Source organism: Corapipo altera, unplaced genomic scaffold, assembly GCF_003945725.1.
Source record: "Corapipo altera isolate COAL_440 unplaced genomic scaffold, ASM394572v1 2b, whole genome shotgun sequence".
In the NCBI taxonomy this organism is placed as follows: Eukaryota; Metazoa; Chordata; class Aves; order Passeriformes; family Pipridae; genus Corapipo; species Corapipo altera.
Window position 1 is genome coordinate 13,084,430 of NW_020884874.1, and position 20,269 is coordinate 13,104,698.

The 20,269-nt window shown below is 38.8% G+C and overlaps 1 protein-coding gene across 3 annotated transcripts in view; it reads right to left on the bottom strand.

Moving 5' to 3' along the window:
* The window catches only part of CEP85L (centrosomal protein 85 like), a 145,577-nt gene that overhangs the window by 85,101 nt on the left and 40,207 nt on the right, over nucleotides 1-20,269 (bottom strand). For all 3 annotated transcript variants that reach the window (XR_003526166.1, XM_027634309.1, XM_027634310.1), the window contains exon 2: nucleotides 9,934-10,095. Coding sequence is in view for 2 of the 3 variants with exons in the window: in XM_027634309.1 (XP_027490110.1) it covers nucleotides 9,934-10,095 (162 nt within the window). In the remaining variant the exon portion in view is untranslated. The remainder of the gene's footprint in view (nucleotides 1-9,933; nucleotides 10,096-20,269) is intronic.

The window sequence follows — 20,269 nt, forward strand, 5'->3', positions numbered from 1 at the left end:
CACAAAAATTGTGGCTTGGTAGGTTCAGACTAAACATTAGGGAAAAATTCTTCACAAGGACTTCCTGTAGCATTGCAACAGGTTATCCAAAGGGGCTGAGGTGCCTGCCAAGGTTTTCAAGAATCAGCAAGAGAAAGTCATGGCTGACCTGGTCTGTGTTGATGATGATCCTGCTCTGAACACAAGGCTGGAAACAGAGACCACCAACAGTCTCTTCCAAACCACATTTCTATGATTCTATAGCACGAAAATATGCAGCACAAATTCTTTCTCAACAAGACCAAAATCCTCATTAATTTTAATAAAAACATCTGAATTAAACTATTTGCTTCCTATTTTCAGATGAGCTAGGATATGGCATTTAAATTATCAAGCACCAGGTGAGTTGCAAGGAACCAACCTACAGCCAGGTCTAATTTGTCACAGGCATTGAGTACCAGCTGTGCCTTACTTTTAAGAGGTGATCGTCATGTCACAGCTAAATTATTATCTGGCAGGATGAAAGCAACGTTTTTTCCCCACTTCCAATCCCTTTTTCAGGGTCATATTGTCAAAGGCAGTATGTTGTCATCTCAAAACAGGAATGTGATTTTTTTCTGGGACACTAAGCTTGTGGGGATTCTCCTGTAATCCACTGAATTTGCTAGCAACATCCTTATAAACTTTCTGTTCAATGCCTCTTTTTGCTCTTGTGAGTAAAAAAAAAAAAAAAAAAAAAAAATCATCCACTCATTGAGCAACAAGGCATAAATTGCAATGTAAGGACAACTAACAAGGAGGGAGATGCTATTTTATGTTTATGCAATCCAGAAATGTAATGCATTACTAACATCTTCCAAGTATATTTTATTGTTACCATTTTTTCTAGTCAAGGATTAAGTGCCTGGAGGAACAGCACCACAGAAAACAGGGCACAGAAGAGACTGCAATTCCTGAACATCTCAGCAATACCAGTCAAGAAGAAATAGACCCAAAAATTAGAGAAGTTACTCCTGTATATTTTCTGGTTTTCATTGTTGTTACAAGAACTTAAAAAATGCTGCACAGAGGACCGGTGTCAGAGACATGTTTTGCATTAGAGGGAATAAAACACATTGCATTTTTTTACTGCCAATCATCTTTCTGCCTCTAAGGACATACATCATTTTATTCTTAACTGGACACCTAAACTGCCTTTTGATTTTTTTTTTTTCTGATCTTGCTACTTAATAGACATTTTTAAAACAATACACACATACACAGAAAATACTGTTTAGACGTATGCAACTAACCTTTCCTACTAGGAATGCCTCAGAAGTGTTTTTCTGCAGGAAAAGCTTGAACATTCAGTAAAAAGCTATTCACTACCCAGTTGTATTTATTTTTATAAGCAGAGTAAGGTATAATAGTTTGAAAAGTTTATGCATGATAACTACACTAGAAGAACATTAAATCACAGTGGAAAAATAATTTTTAATGGCAACTGTTGTCCTTCAACAATTTCAAAGCAGTCAAGAGGCAAGAGCATACATTAAGAGGTTTATTATCAACAGAGGGCACTAAAATAAACCAGCAAACCTTCACAAAGCCACCATGTGGCCACTTCATGAGAGGATTTTTAAACACTGTGGGGGTGGGGAACATGGGAGGATTTCACAGTAAAGAGCTGGGGATTTTGTTTGGTGATTGTATAAAAACACACCACTAACAACAGGAGGAAAAAAAAATAAAGTCAAATGCAGACAATAGATTCTGTTCACAGGAGTCAATATTCTGCCTTCCACAGGATGAGGCTCAACTTCTGCCTTCTAAAGTAAATGTCATTCTGGACAAAATCAAGTCCAGGGTCTATATCCAGACAAAATAGATCTAACTTCAGGTCAAATTTTAAGTGAAATAAAACGAGCATCACAGGTAGAAAACCAAGGAGTTCAAAGACTAGCAGGTAAGACTTATTACACAAATAAAAAAAAAAATTACACCCCTCCCCCCATTTTAAAACCTACTCTTTTGAAGTTTAATCACTTCTTTCATATCATTCACAAGTCATCAAGACACAAAGCAAAAAAAGGTACTTTTTTAATGGAGACACATCCAAAGGTTTTCTTAGCAACTGGCTTAAAACGGCAGCTTAATCATATGTCCCATCTGTAGCATGATACTTTTGCTCTTTTATTATTTAGTTACAGAGGTGAAAAGAGTTCCTCTCAAATTAAACCGGGAGAAACAGACAAGGGTCCACACTCTCACCCTGCAATCAAAAGGTTACTCACTGCTGCATTTCAGTGACCATCCTACAGCGGCAAGAGAACACAAGGCCTCCACTTTTTAGGCTTTAACTTATTTAAAACAAAACACCTCTGCAATTAACTGGAAGACTGCCGATAGCTCAATATGACATCAAAAATATAGATCAAGTCCGCTGTCATCTCAATTTCCAGTTTTCATACATTAAAATTTGCCATGTGCTCATTTAAAAGACTGTAGAATGAGAGGCACCTCCCTTTCAGAGGCAAAGAAATGACCTCTGTGTAGCTGATTACACTTCTACAATGCTGACTTTCATGGCTGCAGCTGACACAAACGCAATTGTCATACCGAAAGCTTATCTGTCAAGACCTTTAAAAGGAAGAAAATAAAAAAAAACCCAAGAGATTTCTTTTACCGTGTTTGCATTGGGAAAAGCCCACACCAGTTTTCCTTCTAAATCTGACTGGGTAAGAAACATTTAAAATGGTGAAAAGAAAAAAAAGAAACGATAGTAACTGCTTTAAAAACAAACAGGTCACTGTTACCCAAGAAATTTAGCATACCAAAAGCAACAAATTGGCACCTATTCTGCCTGAAAACAGGACAGTTGTTACCAACCCGCACTCAGTGAAGTTACTGCAAACAAACTGCTTGTGAGCAGGCAGCTTTCTTGCAGGATTTTCCCTCTTCCCCTCCTATTACCAGTCTCCACAATTCAAATTATTTCGTCATTTGCTGCCCATTTTTCACTTCCTCATACTTAATTCCCCCAACCTGAAGAAAATCAGAGATGAAGGAAGTGAGATGGAGTAACTACACTTCCTGTAAGTGTCCTCTGCACATTGTTCTTTTTCACTGCTGCCTTTATACAGACAAAACTGACAGTCCATCTGACCTCAGAACCTCACAGAAACACATGCAAGGCCCTGAAACAGGTTCTCTAACAGGAAGCTTTTATGTTCTACTTCAAAGAACATTTTTACAGAAATTATTTATCATCACTACACTGACACCATTGCTAAAATAAAGGATGCCATTAAACACATTAACTGGACTTTACACCAGAAAAAGTTTTATCTGTGCATACATTATGGTAGAAACATGTCTGTTGAATAAAGACTTAAGAGTGAGGCATAAGCCTTCCAAGAACAGATAGTCTTGTAAAACTGTTAAAAACCAGAGATTTACAAACCTTTCTATGGGGGATACAACCAGTCTCCTCCATCAAGTCCCAGGCTAGAACTCCAGGCAGCAGCAACAGGTCTTTTCTTCCTCAGCAGCAGGCTATAAGCAACTTGCTGTCTACATCCCAAATGACTATGGCCTATCACCAAGTGCACCACTTTGTCTTTAGTGCAAAAGACTAAAAATGAGTCCTGTGATTTTTTTTCAGACAAGGCGGTAAATGCTACTTGAATGCGTACATTAAATATTGACTAGCTACAGAATGTTTCCAGTGTGAATTCCTCCCTGGAATTTCTCAGCAAAGATGTATAATGATTGGCACCTCTAGGTCTCATGATATTAACCTAAATATAGACAAGATCATTGTACGATGCTCCTTGTTTTCTCATCAAATACCAGATATCCATCACACTCCAAAAATACAGTTCATTAAAAACAACTACCTGATATTTCATCTAAGCATGATGTAAATGATATGGAATAAGGGGCAGAGATTGTAGAGGGTTTGGCTGGGTGAGAGTCAGTTTTCTTCACAGCAGCCCCTGTGGTGCTGTGTTTTTCTCTGGTGACTAAAACAGTGTTAGTAACAAACCAGTGTCTCGGCTATTGCTGAAAAGCACTCACACGGCATCATAGCTTCTGCCATCCCAGTGAGGGGGTGCACAAGAGGTTGGGAGAGGACACAGCTGGGACAGCTGACCTGAAATACCAAAGAGATTCCATAATATACAATGTCACGCTCAGCAATAAAACTGAGGGGCAGCTTTTTTCCAAAGTATTTGTTGGTCAGAGACTGGCTGGACATCGGTCTGCTGGTGGTGCTTGACGTTTGTCTGCTTTTTCTTTCATTAGTAAACTGTCTTTATCTCAACCCTGAAGTTTTGGGGGGTTTTCCTTTCTTTTGCTCTTCTGATCGTCACACCATCTTAAACACATTCATTCTGATACAACTCAGTGACACAGCTCCAAAATACACGGTAACCAGGCGAATGCTGCTAAATCATAAGTATGCATGACTTATTTTCCCTGAGTTATTTCTGATTAGAACAACAGAAATCATCTTTCTGAAAAAGAAGTACTGATGTTAGCTGAAGGCAAAATGCACTGAGTTCATTGGGCAGAACACTCCCACTAGCTGCTATTATTTTTTAATGTGACACGTGAGCATGTGCATAGTGTAAACTTATTCCAACAGAGAAACTATCACAAAAGAAGGCAAAGTATGAAGTTAAAGCAGCAGCTAATTCTCTCTGCAGAGCATTCATATGTGAAACTAGTAAGTGCCTTTAGTTTTGCTTCAGTCCATTTCAAATTCAGAGTACACATGCTCGCACAGGGAATATGTCACTGTTGTTTGAAGCAACTTCTCCATGTCTTATTTAAGGAAATTTATTAGCATAATTTTCTCCTATTCCTTAAATCCTGGAAACAGGTTACTAGAATCTGAAATAACCCTTGTTTAAATTTTCTTTAAATGCTAAACCCCCAAAGAAAATAAACAGCCAAGCTCTGAACATTAATATTTATATTCCTCTCAGCTATACAGACACCTCATTCTAGCAAGGGATGGTAAAACCACTTCTGCAAGGACTAAAGTTTAATATAGCCTTAAGTGAAGTGCACATTTCTGATTGTCAGGATAGATAATATCTGAGTAACACAATAAGGCTGACTCAGAGGGCTGGATACTGCTTCAAATGTCAGACTTGGCAAGCAGAGAGGAAGGAAACCAAGGAAAAACGCCTCAAGCATAATTATTTTCTATCCTACAAATAATCAAGCTACTTTACCAAACATATGCCAATACTTGCCAGGATCCAAGGGCATAGAGATTAACTTCAACTCAATTAAGATTGGGACTTCTCTGAAAATCCATCATCTTTCAAGCCCACAGAACACAAGAGAGATAGAGAGCACAAAGTAAGCTGCCAGCTCTCAAGATCTCCGATCCTAGTGCTGTTGCACTTTTGTGACACCATAACTGATGGCACAAACTTCGCATGTTCCACCTAGACATTGCCAATCCCATCACTCTTAGCAGCATGCTAAACTAAAAGAACCCCCCCCCAAGATACTTCATAACTAGATTTTGCTTCCTGAAATTCAGTTCTGCCTTTCACTATATTCAATAGTTATATTTATTAACTTTTCTTTTTTTCTTTCATGGAAAAAAAAAAGAGTTAGAATACCATGCTTGGGACCTGCTAGAAGAAAGAGTGCTTGAAATAGCAAAACCAAGTAACTTTGGTGCCGGCTGTACCATGTTCCCTGGTGTATCAAGAAATGCTACAATTAAATTCAACTAATTAGATTTTTTTAATCCCGTAAAAAGATAACATATTCCATTCAAAATGAAAGCCAAGAGACTCCTCTGGGTCTCATAACATTAAAACAAGTTCCTATTCTGTCAGCTAAGCATTCCACAGAAGTCGTTGGAGGGGGTTGTTAAAAAAGTTTTCAAAAAAAGTTGAACTAGCAGAACATCAAGTCCTAAAGAAGTAATAACTCTGATTCTCTGCATCCAATTTCTCTCTTCCGGAAAGCAACATTCTATAAAATTTTCACACCTATTAATTTGCAATCAGAAATGTTAAATCAAGAATTGCATTTAACAGTAAGGGAGAAAGATCTGCTTTATAAGGAACTTTTCACTGCACAACAAGCTTATCTGATGGAGGAAAATATTTGGCCTGCAAGAACCATGGGCCCTGTATCTTGTCACATCAATATCTAGTTGTTATTCCTCCTGTCCAAAAGGCAAAACTCAGAATGCACACAGGGGAAAGGGCTCTGCTGGGATTTACAGCCCATTTAATTTCTGCTAAGACCCTGGTTCTCTAATTAGGTAACCCAAATAAAAACAGCCTCAAAAATACTTAAAATATAGACTTCATGTTTCTTATGTAAGTGGTGCTGAAAGAATGGTTATACACAGGTATCATAATGGCTATTAAAAACTAAGTATAAATGCTATCATTGCTGATGAAGAACAGGAAACGTCATGTTTCATGAATGCATTCACATTTCCATACAGTATTCCATGTCTTTTTCCTAACAGACTGTAAACTGTAACAGAAGCACTTTAATGTAGACCATGCATTTAAAGTAGATAGAAAATCAGAAGAGTCATTATTTAGAAGTTTACTGAAATCTGCTTCCATTTGAAAGACTTCCAAATTAGACAAGGAGACAAGATCACGTAACTGAAGGTTTTCAGAACTTTTTTCCTGCACTTTTTCATTACAAGAGAGGCTTTTTTCGGCCACCCACCTCCCCTTAACCTTGTTTCTTTCCTCTTTGAGTTTCAGTTCTGAAATAGTAACAACAATCTTTCGGTCAAAGTCTGAAGTCTAAGAGACAACCTAAATCTAAAGGCCTACACACGGCACAGCTGTTAGCTGATGTTGGGAGCTATCTTTGTCCCTATAAACATAAGCCACAAATGCTATGCCTGCCAATTTCACTGCTGACAGTGGGAAGGAAAACAAGAACAAAACCATTCAGGTAGTCTTCACTGATAGCTGAAACCATCTGTTGGCCATCACCTAAAATCTTTTATTGCAGATGATTCATCCTCCTACTCTACCAGAAATGCAGGAACTTTCCAACAGAATCACAGGGCTCAATGTTTCACTTCCATCATATTTCTTGACAGAGGACATGCGGTCTTTTTCAGAAGACTTAGCAGCAATCAATGGCCAGAGTAAACTATTCACACAGACTTGTACAGGATAAGTTGAAAACAGTAGTAACACAGTTGACTTACAGAGTTAAGTGCATAAAGAAAAGAACCTGGAAAAGACTGTATCAAAATCTTTTCCTCGTGCTCCGTACAGAATGCAGAATTATTTCTGTATTGCCCAAAAGTTGATCTGAATCCAGATCAACTTACTGACAGGAAACAAATAAATAAATAAATAAATAAACCCAAACACATGAACTGTAGTCTACACAGAGATAAAACACCTTTATATCTTTATATTAAGAGCTGAATTAAATGTTTTAGATCTATTTCATCCAAACTAACATCCCCACATTTATGGTTTATAAATGTTTCTCCTCAGCTTCCCAGTGTACATCAACATTGCACAGTTTCAACAGTGAAACTCCACTAGCTATTTCATTTCCTCATTTTCCTACCTTTGCACAACATAATATACAAACAAACAACTTAATACATTTTAACATAAAAAGTTTCTTTCTTATCTATGTCAAAACCCGTCTCCCCTCCAAATCATGTAGGTTTGAGCCAAACACAAGAGATACTTGTCCCTATTCTTGAAACTCCGCATTTCCAAAAAGAAGTGTTCCCAAAATGAAGTATGAATAAGAGGACGGATTTGAAGGAACATTTTACATGCCATGAAAGAAAACCTGTAAAGATACATTTCAAATGTACCTCAGCTCCATTCCCTGCACCACTGTATTTATTAGCAACTACACATCGACACAAATAAATTCACCTGCAACCTCACGAATTAAAGCAGATATTAACCCTAATTCTCAAAATAAGTTTTTCAGTTTTAGTGGACATAAAATAAAGGAAATAGCAAGGCCACAATTCATTTTCTGAGCATTGTTAAAAACTGTAATAATCTGCTGACTTGTGAAAAAAATATCGCTCTGAAAAAGCCCCAGGAGCTTCTTCCCAAGCAGCACATCGACAGCAGATGGCCAGCATCAACTCTGCAGTTACCAGTCTGGCCTGGCAGCCTCCCAGATGACAATGATACTCTTTTCTTTTTGTGGATGTGGGGAGGGGGCAGCTTGAGAGATGCAGACAACTAGGTATCATAAGCAACAACCCCTTCCACTAAAAACATATGTATGTATACAATCTATTTCCAAGCCTGTCACATGCTTCTTCCATTAATTTTCATTTCTGTTAGGTTTCCCTTCTTTATTTTTAACACTGAAAAAAACTTTAAGTAGTAGGAAAGACAAACAAGGTGGTAGGAAATGGATAACATAAAGGATACAGTAGAACTGTCCATTGTCAAGCATTGCCAGAGACAAACTTCATGAACTACCTGTTGTGGCAACTTTCCTCCTCTTTGTTTCACTCTCCCCTCAGCACAGTCTTTCCCTGCCTGGCCCTGAACAGATATTCTCTTGCCTAAAGAGGTGAACAGAACATCTGATGAGGAGTTGCTGTTTCATTTCCTCTCCTTCATCCCACCCCTCAAATGGAGAAGCCCTCAAAACAGAAGAGGGGAGGGCATGTTTTTAATCCAAACGCTGCGTCTTAAAATACTATTGTGCAACATTTGGCCGAGAGCGATTGTAAAGCTATATATATACACGTAGCATTAGAGCGCTTTATTCCCCCTACATCTCCTGGGAGGAAAAAAAAACAACCAATGAGGCTTCTGCATTAATAGCCATTTACTGTTTCAGTTTTACACCCAAGAATTTGAATACCTGAGCAAAACCTTTATTTTGCCAAAGCCAATAACTGTTTAGAAATGAAAATAAGCAGAAAGCAAGCTATGAGTTCCTTTCCGACCAACAGATGCAACACAAAGAGGGTGGAAAGGATTTTCTCATGAGCAAAGAGCCTGATATACTTAACTGAGGCATTTGGACCTCTCCTCAGGAATGCTCAGTCCCTCTCAGAGACTTCTGTCCTACATTGATTCAGCATTCCTTACCTCATTTCTTGTAATTCTTCCTGTTCTTCCTCATTTCAGCTATCCTTTTGAAAAATTTATCACACATAGAAAGATGGTGGAGAAAACTATATCACAGTCCTGCTGTCATTATCTGTCTTGAAAATCTTACTGGGAAATAAGGCTATTCAAGAAGAAAACCTCAAGTCTTCTTATGGCCTAATTTCTGTCTCATTCAGGCTTAATTCCAGTTACACATTGAATAGGGAGGGTGCCAACATAATGGAGATGCTGCCACCTTAGAGGCTGCACCCCTCCCTAACAAGAACGCCTTTGGGTAATCATGACTTAATCCAAATTAAGTTTTAACAATCCTCAGATATTGTTATTCTTCTCAAAGACCTTGGACTATGTGTCAAATGCCATGCAATGAAACGTAAATTACTTACCACCAGAAGGCAGAGATGATAACACAACACACCCCATTTTCCTCCCAGCCCCAACGAGAGGCTTTCTTTGCTGACACACACAATGTGACACACACAATGAATACCAGAAAGTATTGTCCTTTCATAAACTCCCTCAGAAGTTTTTCTGCTTTTACCGCTTGTTCATCAAGTGCTGTAGTACAGGACATTACTTCCCTGTATAAATCTGGCACTTCTTGTTACTGCAATTATCAAGAGATGTAACACAAGTACCAGCTTTGTGGCAGAGATGCAAGCCAATGCACACAACTCATGCAGAACTAAATTAATCAAACCTCACCGAAACAATTATTTGGTCCAGCAAGGAAGAAAAAAAAAACCTGCATGCATTCAGTAGCTTTGATTCTTTTGGGAAACACGTCTTCAAAACATTTTGGATTGTTTCTCTCTCAGAAACAGCCAAAACTTAAGTGTCAACTCACCTTCCACACTATCAGAACAGGAGGTACCAATCCCAGTGTCCCCGCTGTCGGAAGCTATACTGTGTCTTCTGACAGGATTGCTTTGACTGCTTGATGAAATCGTTGTGCTCTGCCACAGGGATTCAGTACCAGGTAACCATCCCACTGAGGAATAATCTGAGCCTATAAAAAAAGGAAGACAGAATTCTGTCATTACAAACACAGTACAGAAGGTAACAATAAAATATCTGTCAAGATGAAAACTGAATCCTCCGTTTCATAGTTCGAGTCAGACTGTGCCTATGGACTTGGGATATTATTTTTTATAAAATTAAAATCTTTTTGCTAGGTGAAACCTTCCCAAAAGTTCCAATACATATATTTTTACTAATTAAAAACATGATCCTTATATTATTCTTCCACAAACATTAACAAAACAACTATCACGACTCTTATCCTAGAACTGATTCTCAATTCACAGCAGATTTTTGCATTCCATGCCTTCAAATACAAAGAGATGAACAAATGTTAGGCCAGAAACCAGCCGAAGATTTGGCCAGTGAGATACAGTCATTTCCAACTGTGCATAAACCCCATGACCTGGGTGATAAAATAAAGCCAGCAGTGAAATCGTCAACACTGATACCTTAAGTAATTCATTACGTTTCTCTGTTATCAGTAGTTTTCAGCGGTCAAGAGAGACTACAAACTGAAGAAGGCACATCGTAGCTGCACACAAGCTGTGTTTGTGAGACATCTATCCATCTTGCAGTTTGCTTCATTTTGGTTATCTTCTTAATTCAAATAATTATTAAAATATTACATATTGAAACACAATTGAGAGCAGCAAACTGTTCCTCTGCTCAAGGAGTTTTTAAAGTAGGCCACGTATTCTCATAGTCAACCTCAAGAGAATATATATCACAGAGTACAACCCCAGACAACCATTACAATTTCCAATAGCCAATATCTAAATCTGAGAATTGTTTACAGGCAGACTACTGATCACCACACCCACACTCTGAACCAACAGAGTTGCATAAAGAACCTTGGAAAAAAGTAGGGCTGCACTTCATCTATATATAATCACATACATACAGCCCCTCTAGCAGTTAGCTCTGTGCAGCACTTTCAGCAGGAAATGACTCACGAAGAAGTATCAGTTCACATACAATGTCTCTTACGCTACATGTGGTTATTTTTAGGTCATTCAAACATTTTCAGCAGCGTCCATCCAAAGTCATGACATCAATTTAACTCTGCAATGATATCTGCAGATCATTGCTAATTCCAGCTGTACTCGTTTTCCAGCAAATTAAGTAGTTTGGAAAAGGATATAAAAATGAATATGTGTGTGTGTGTATATATATATCTCCCCACCCCTACATATATGAATACACACACACTCCCCATATAGCAGCCAGACCACTAGACCTACTAGCCAGAGTGGTAACAGCTGCTTGCCAAATCAACTGTAAATTGAGGAACACACTAAATATCTACTTACAAAGTCAATTCCTTACTGCATGTGCTATTTAACTGTAAGATGACATCTAAAACAGTCTACTTTCTGTAAGTAGGTTCTTGAAGGTCTTAAATATGCCTGTTCTCCATTGAGGTTACTGCCTCTTCTTCCCTTTAACACATTTTCCTATCTTTTCTCCTGGTATTCAAAATCACTCAGTTCTCCTCCCACATCATTCCACTTTAGCAATATCTTTCTTGTGTAATGCATTTCCTTCTCTTCCTTAAACTTAGTTTTTCCTCTCCTGAAGTCTCAACTATTTCATTGAGTATCTTTCAAGACCAGAGGAGCCACACACGAACACACTTGCCTGTGGCTCACCAGTCACACCCTCTAAAGAGGCACCAGCCAAGATTCTAAGGGAACACCATTCCAGGTGTCATTCTTCATACCATCCTCTCTGTGTCATCACCTAATGTACTGAAGTTTTGCATACAGCTAGTGGGAATCTGGGACATTTCTGCCTCTCCTACCATCCAGCACATTTTTCACTAAATAGTCTGGCTGCTTTGGGAACAATAATTTTTCCCTCTAAATAGGGCTACTTTTCACAAGAGTTCCACTTCATACATCTCAAGCTGCATCTGGCTATTCCAGCAAGAGTAATGCTGACTTATGGGAGGCCCAGCTAATTAAATCAGAGACAGTTCTGATTTAGGAGACATTTCAAATACATTTATAGAAGAGAAATTTAGACTGATTTACCCTTTATCGTGCTGTTTTCCACTGTGCAACACTTTGGTGACATTTCAGCTTTTATGGCACTAAAAAAGCGTTAAAAGAAATGCAGCAGATAATGCTACCACTACTGCACGTTAAATTAACACAGTATTAAGTGTTGAACCCTTTAGATTTCTTGGTCAGAAAAATACTCAGTACGTGAACCTGTAACCATCCATATGCAAACCCCCAAAGGGGAGAGATACTTTTCACTCTGGTGGAACTTTGAGGAATAAGAGCTAAAAATACCACAGAACCAGAGTAACTTAGGAAAGGACATCCAGAAGTCACCTACTCTAACCCCCAGCTCAAAGCAGGGCTAATGAGATCAGACTGCTCCAAGGTCCCATCCAGCTGAGTCCTGAACACCTCCAAGGACACAGATTCCAACACCCGTTCTGGGCAGCTTGTTCCAGCATTTAACCACATCTCAAGAGTCTCTCACGTTCCAAACATTGGTGCAATATATCCTAAAAAATGCAATAACACAATACAACTAGTCTCAACAAAAAGGGTTAACATACTACAGGGGGCAGACAGTCATCCTCATTGAGGTCTCTACAGGTACTGTAAGCTGAGAAAATAATAGATGCTACAATTTTAGAAAATAATAGGCATTACAAATAGATTACCCTGCTCTAGTCTATTCTCAGTTTTACACCTACACAGTCTTGGGACACACCAAGCCCCCGGTGTGGTGCTGAACACAGGTCCAAGAGGACAGACTGGTACAACACAGCATTAATGCAATGCCTTCTTGAGCACTTTTGCACCCAAGGGAAGTTCAGCATCACTAAGTTAACTCGTGAAGCCTGATCCTTGAGCTTGCAGGCCTGAAGAGCTAAGTACTGGTACACATCCATAGCTACGCACAGATCAGCATGAGGCCAGCAAGAGTTTATTGGCTTTGGCTCAGCACAGACCAGCCAGATCCCATCTGGCTTTCCAGGAAAAATACTCAAGTCTATCTGCACAGTGCCTGGGCTCCAGAAGGGTCTCTTCACTCAGGCACTCCTTCTCACTACCCACTGGATGCACAGCTGGCAGGAAAGTGCCCACAGTGCTGTCATTAGGATAATGCCTTCCCCTTACAGCCAACCTGTACACAGAGATACGGACAGTGGCTGGCATGGGGTGGAACACACTCATTTTCTCCCTGGGCTTCTACTGCTCAGGAGCAACCTCTACATTTACAAGGGGTACGTCCCAAGAAAGAATTATTTTAGATTTTTCGTATGTAAACTGTATGTGGGTTTTAACCTATTTTAGGCATGTCAACAGAACACGGCTGCCCATGATCACTTCCAAGAAAAGCTTTCTCTTTGCCTCTCTGACACTAAACATGCTCTGTTTTTTCTAAAAAGATAGCTAACAACGTATTCCAGGAGTCTACACTTTTTAATATTTCATGGCATATCTGCATCACTGTTTTACTTTGCTGAACCAATGATGACTCTACTCCATAGAAGGCCATTACAAAAATACAAGTGTCTACATGAAAGAAAGCTTTTCAAAGCTGATTGAACCCACTACCATAAATAAATACAAGCAACAAGATAGTAGGAACAGACTCAATAATTAGGTCTCAACAGTAAGTAACCCATAAAATAGGACCTCATAGAACTCGTTAGTCCAAGACATTATTTAAAAATTAATTTATTACTTTCTTTATTTGAAACTAACTTTCCAATCCAAGTTATGAGGAATCACCAACAGCTATGCATCCTGTTCTATGGTCCCCAGCTCCTTTTTGAACAGCTCTCAGCAAATATATGATCTTTCATACAGAAAACAGCCTACACTAGAAGAACCAAGTATAAGAGAGGAAGATACACAGGAGTCCCCACACTGCTCAGTTAGCACACCTGCCTTACCCTGCTGCTCTAATCTCAGGTCTGCCAATCAACAGCTAGTGTCTGTCTGCCCAAAATACAGTGGGATAAGAAAAGCAAGCAAAAACTTCTAAGAGGTATTTGTGCTGCTAAACTGTATATTACCATCTGACTATGATCATTCTTTACCAGGCTAGAAAAATCTACCTTTCATAGGATTCACTAGAAGAGAAAGAAGAGTAGTGTCATCCTACCCAGCTGTAACTTCCATCAACAAACATGACAAAATACACGCGAGATTCCAAACAAATCTCAGAAGGAGCCTTATTTATACAAAAAGTTGACTACCTCCTTAAATTTGGCCAGCTAAATATACCAACACAGTCCCGTGTTTCCAGACTAGATATTTAAAACAGATCCGTTTACAACCCCGTATATTAAGTGCAGGAAGTAGATTACTTATTAAGAGAGAACAGTTGTTGAAATTTCACTCCACAAAAACATGTATCTTTTTCTGTGTGTTACAGAATGCTGTCAGCTACTGCTGGCAGAAAGTCTCCTAGTTAATTCTGGATCATTACCACTCCTAATTTCAGTGGCACGCACAGTTCCCATTTGATATACATATACAAAATAATCACACCACCATCTTAATATCTATTTCCTAAAACACCTGAAAAATGCTTGAATGTAAAGATTATTATTTTTAAGTGACAGCTATGATATTATTATTTTACCTAGACACTGAATGGAAAGCAGCAGCCAAAGACTTAACTGGGTTTCACAACAGATACATCCTAACTTAAGGATACTGATTTTTCTATTCCACACCATAACTGACACAGATTGTGACCAGAAGTGAATCACCCATGACAGCCAGTGTAAATTTATAGTCAAAGGATTCTGAAGGAGATATCTCACTACAGTACTATCAAAACTGTCAAATAAGCAAAGCTCCATTCTAGTCATTAGGGATGTGACCAGGCTGTACAATAGTATTTCATGCCAGGATGGCACTGAAGCCTGCCTGAAGCTCTTCCATGGAAAGAGAGTCAGCATTCAGCCCAAAGACACTGCCAAAGTTAATTAGTTCACCCTCACCATCTGTACCTTTACCCAAACCCCTGCTAATTATGCCAGAAGATCACACAACAGTATTTTAAAACAACTCAACCCACCTCCAAGCTCGTTCTCCCACATCTACTCGCACAATCCCCCGATACTGATGAATTTATCCCAACTCCTACACAGACTCCTCTTCTCAAGGAATTCTTCAGGGTGTCATAGACTCTCTTCTGCACTCTCTCCCTGTCCCATAGGGCTAAGTAACCACACATCTTTTCAAAAGGAAAAGTCTACAAACAAACCCACAAATGGTCTCTCAGTGACCCATTTGCTGTATCGTAGGAAAAAAAACTTTCTTCCACTGGAAAATGTTTGTTTACTCATCATATATGCAAAATCACCACTGCTGAAAGATTAAAGATGACTTCACCCCGGTATATGTTTCATGCACAAGTCTTTGCCAAATATATTCTGGTTTTTTAACTAAAACAATACAGTGAGAAAAGGAAATGGAGGCAGGTGAACCTAAAATGCTAAAAAACCTTCTCAAAAGTAGACATAAGAGCAGATGCCACACTTCAACACATTTATACAGGGTTTTAAAAAAAGCTGAGAGTCAGCAATAGAATGGCTCAATGGCAGCCTCCTTCAGTCAAAGGTGAAGCAAATGATAAGGTGCATTCAGTCAATCTGATATCCTGACACAATAAAAAGATCCAGACATGTAAGTGTTCCTTGTAGACAAAGGCAAAAAGAAAATTTATTTGGACAAATAAATTCTTTAATAAATACTTTTGAAAATAATGTTTAAAAACTGACATCCCAAGCCTAACTACCTAGACACATACTTCCTAGGTGCACTTCACCTCTATGATCCTTCTGCAAAATAAATTGCAACTTTTATTAAAACAAATGTCCAAAACAAGTTCCAGGTCTACAGTGAAACCTCTTCTCTTCCAGGATGAGCAGTACAGTGGAAAGAGAGGATTTCTAAGACTTTCAGGGAAGGTGGCCAGATGACCATTTCAGGATCCTTTTCTCAAACGCTATGGAGGTGGTGGAAGCTCAAAGCTTTACCAGCTGGCCATGAACTCAGATACCAGAAGTCCTTAGCCCCTCCTCTCACATGAATGCAGCTCAGAGTAGGTGGATGATGCAGTTTAATCTAAGTGCAATAAGAAGCCGGGTAAGGTGGGATGAAATGACAGCCCTGAACTACTGAATTTTTACATTTCAGTTTCCTAAGAGCACAGTGTCAGAGAGCTAAAGTATGACTCATCCTGAGCACTCAGAGTGCTTTCTTGACAGAGCCTGCAAGCTATTTAACCAAGTTCTAGTTTTTCATTTGGAAACTGATTAGAACAATCCTAAGTATGCAGAAAGATAAAAATGTACAGATATAGAGGGAAGCAGGAAAAGAAAAACAGGAATGCAAGAGTTTAAATAGAAGAATATTGAGAGAGAGACTTTTTTATCAACATTTTTACTTGTACAGCCTGATAACACACTGCCTGGTATACAAAGGCCCATACCTGTCCTCTGTATTGTTAATGTGGAAAAGAATTCATTTACCAGAGAGAGAGGAAAACATCATAAAATAATAGAGGAGAAAAATTAAAGTAGGAGAGAAAAAAGAAAATCCTCAAAATACATATACACTTGATTGGCAACATCAATTATAAAAACCTAGCTATGGTCATATTTTAAGGAACATAAACTTGTGCTTCAATTTCTTTCAATTTAAAGTAAGTTGAGAGCCTAATTTCAAGAAGCCAAATCTCTGGCTTCTTTTGCATCTCAAATTTCTTAATAAAAGTTAAACAGTTTCGTTTTTCCTCCCCTAGAGAAGCGGCTCAATGCACACCCTCTCATCATAGATAATTATAGCTGTAATACCTTTGTCTTCTGTACAAAACAGTATTTCAGTGTGAACCTTCACAAGGTCCTATTTTTGTAACTTTACAAACGTGTACGGGACTGTATGACAACAAGTTACAAGGCATCCCATGCGGGAACGTGTGTGATTTAGAAGGAACAATGGGAACTAAGAATAATAAATGCGTCATTTTGATAGATGAGCTTTAGAAAATCTTGCCAAGGCAGTTTGAAGACATAATCAGGTAGCTCACTGTCTATCAACCCCCACACCAGTGTCTATAGAAAGTAAGAGGTGCGCAGCTCTGTCTTTCCATCAAAGAGTCCAGCTGGCCAGCTTATGCCGCTGGCTAAAATGGGTTTGAGCTGAGAACACTGTTTGACATTAGAGCTGGCTGGATCTTGGGGTCAGCTGCTACACAAAGGCTGCTCACCCTCTGCAGACACCTTTGCTTGCCCAGCATAAGCCCTGCCACTCCAGAGCCCACAGAAAGGGGTTCAGGAACAAACTGTTCCTGCTTACGGAAAAGGTTATCTGCTAATTTGATTTCCTAAGCTTGCTCAGCAAGGGGTCAGACAAGAAGCAGCGCCAAGGAGGGAGTGGGAACATACAGGTCCGAGGCCTCTCAGCAATTAGGTAGTAACTAGGGTTACACTACTGCCAAATTGCACATTGTGGCTCATTCTAAACTGGAGCGAGACAGGCATAAATCTCTGGCTGGCTACACTGAGGAGGACAAAATCTGTTCAACTAGCAGAAAGCTGTGTCCAACACAGCATTCTGTTATCTAAAAAGGTAGCAAAATCCTGAAGACTGACACAGTATGGGCTCTGCCTTCCTGATTTCCACTCTAGAAAGCACATAAAACGAGAACTCAAATTCTTAACACACTTTATAATTTATACACATACAGCATTTAGCTGTAGTTATTTAATATCAACCCAATGATTAAATTCCAACCCTTCTCAGGAAAGAAAGAGGTTTGCTTTCATTTCATCACAGGAGCAAGACCAAAAACTCAGTCCAATTGTTGATGGCACTCCTGTGAGTTTCCCGCTTCCAGATAGAGCATTTGCATAAAACAGAACTTCAAAATACAAACTGCAGATGTTTCTTATTTCACATTTGGCACACAGACCACATCTATTACCTCATGCCTGCTCTGCTGGCTTGCGTGTTTGTCTTCAGACTCAATGCACTATTCACCCCACAGAAACACAAAATTATATTTTTAGTTTCCATTCACTTCCATATAGTAACTGCAGAAGAGAAAGCTACCTTTTAAACTTAGAAAGTTTATCAATTACAATAGGAAGAGGGCAACATCCAGGAAAACAAACACATTAAATTATGGTTAAAGTTAATATACACGTTGAACAGCAAGCCCTCAGGACATGCAGTCAGTTCCTAGGGTCTGACAAAAAAGCTGTGCACTTGTAGTTGATCAGCTGCACCTTCCTATCAAAAAAAAAAAGCTACTGATCGCAGATTACCATCTATGTTTCACCCCTTCTTACAGCTTAGCTTTATTGGTATTTAAAACCATAATCAGGTAAGTTTTTCTCCAAGTTGTTTGTCATTCTAACATTTTTCTTACCTTTGTTCTCCTTCTTTCTGATTAAAGAGTTCAATCTCTTCTATGCATGGAGAAAAGTGATCATAACTGCTAGAATGAGTCAAAAAACACTAAATGGTTTTAAGCAGCTCCCAAACTTTCCAAGTGGATCAAATAAAGGAGTTTAGCAGCCTTACTTTTAAAAAAAAGTTAATAATTTCTCTCCTCCTTGTAGTCAAATATCAGATCTAAAGGTACCTTCAACACCAAAATAAATGGTGAAGACGGAGACTCCCACAAAATAAAATTTCACTGAAATATTTTGCTTAAGAAAAACAATGGAAAAAATCCTAATGTTGTCAAAGAAGTCTAATGTGCATTACACACACAACAGCATCTACTTTAATAGGAACATACCAGAGACTGAGCCTCCAGGCTATAGTTTTAGTGCATGCTAACAGAAGTATGCACATCATGTAAAGGAGTTCCCACACTGTTACATTTGGGTTAAAAGGATGAACTGCTCCCTTCATGTAAGTCATTAGGAGATTCTCCTTACAAACTTCCAGTGCCCATGTCACAGAGCACAACTTTTCCCCTCAATTAGCTCTTCACCTTCCACTAACACCTATTCAATATAAGGACAGACAATACCCTGAAAATTAAAAAGTACCAGATAAAAAGAAAAAATCCTTCACACAATACACCATCAACCCAGGATAATTCCACTCAAAACTTGTACTTCTTATCTTTCTGTCTACCCAACTACAACCGCTTTTAACGTAAAACTTTACACTACGATAATTCTATCAGCCACACAAAAGTCCTTATTCAATCAGTTTGGTATTTCAGATGACGGAGAGAACAGGAAAAAGGTAAGACTGTAACTGTTATCTTTGTCTTTCCAAACTAGCAAAAGGAATAAAGTTAGAAGTAATGGTATTTCCAATGTCTTTTCGTGCTTTCAGCTGGGTCACTACACTTCATACTTTTTTTTCTTATTACCCACAGAATCATCAGGTCTTTGATCAGTGTTTGTCATTGAACTTTTATACAAAGCATTAATTCTCAACTATAAGCATGCCTCCAAAGGTTGAGAATTGCCAAAAGGTATAAATAGCTTTGCTGAAGAGCAGGCATTTGGAAGATACCATCTTACAAAAAAAGATAAGACTTAAAATAAGAAAAGTCTTATTTATTCTGAAACATTTGAAAAAGTTGCAGCTTTCCACACCATCTGGAAACTATGCTACAACAGGCATAAAAGAAACATAAAAAACATAAGAATACCTTATAAGGAATCTCAGATCTGACTCCAGGATGATTCAAGAATGTTTCTTGTCTGAATACCACACCACTGGTCTCTAGCGTACTAGGAAGCTAAAAGTTTGAAAAGCATCTTTTGCTCTTCTACTTGTATTTGCTAAGTCTACTTCAAGTATTTTAATGGAGAGGCAATTATGACTTTTCGTTGACACTACTGGCACTGCCCTTCCTTAGCAGGACTGAGATAGTCTCCTACTACTACTTCAGTCATTACCCATTATCCTGGACTTGCTTAAACCTGTATGTGAGTCCCCTAATTGGTGGAAGTTACGCTGTCCAACGGAATTAATGTCACTTTTTCCCTGATCCTCACTCTTAATCTTCCTTGGCCTTCATGGTAAGCCTGAGGATTAACTATATACTTCCTGATGGCAGCAGCAGCAGCAAACCAAGACTATGCTGGGAGATTTTTCCACGCTCCATGAGCTGATTGAAGAGGTAGTCCATTTGACTCTAAA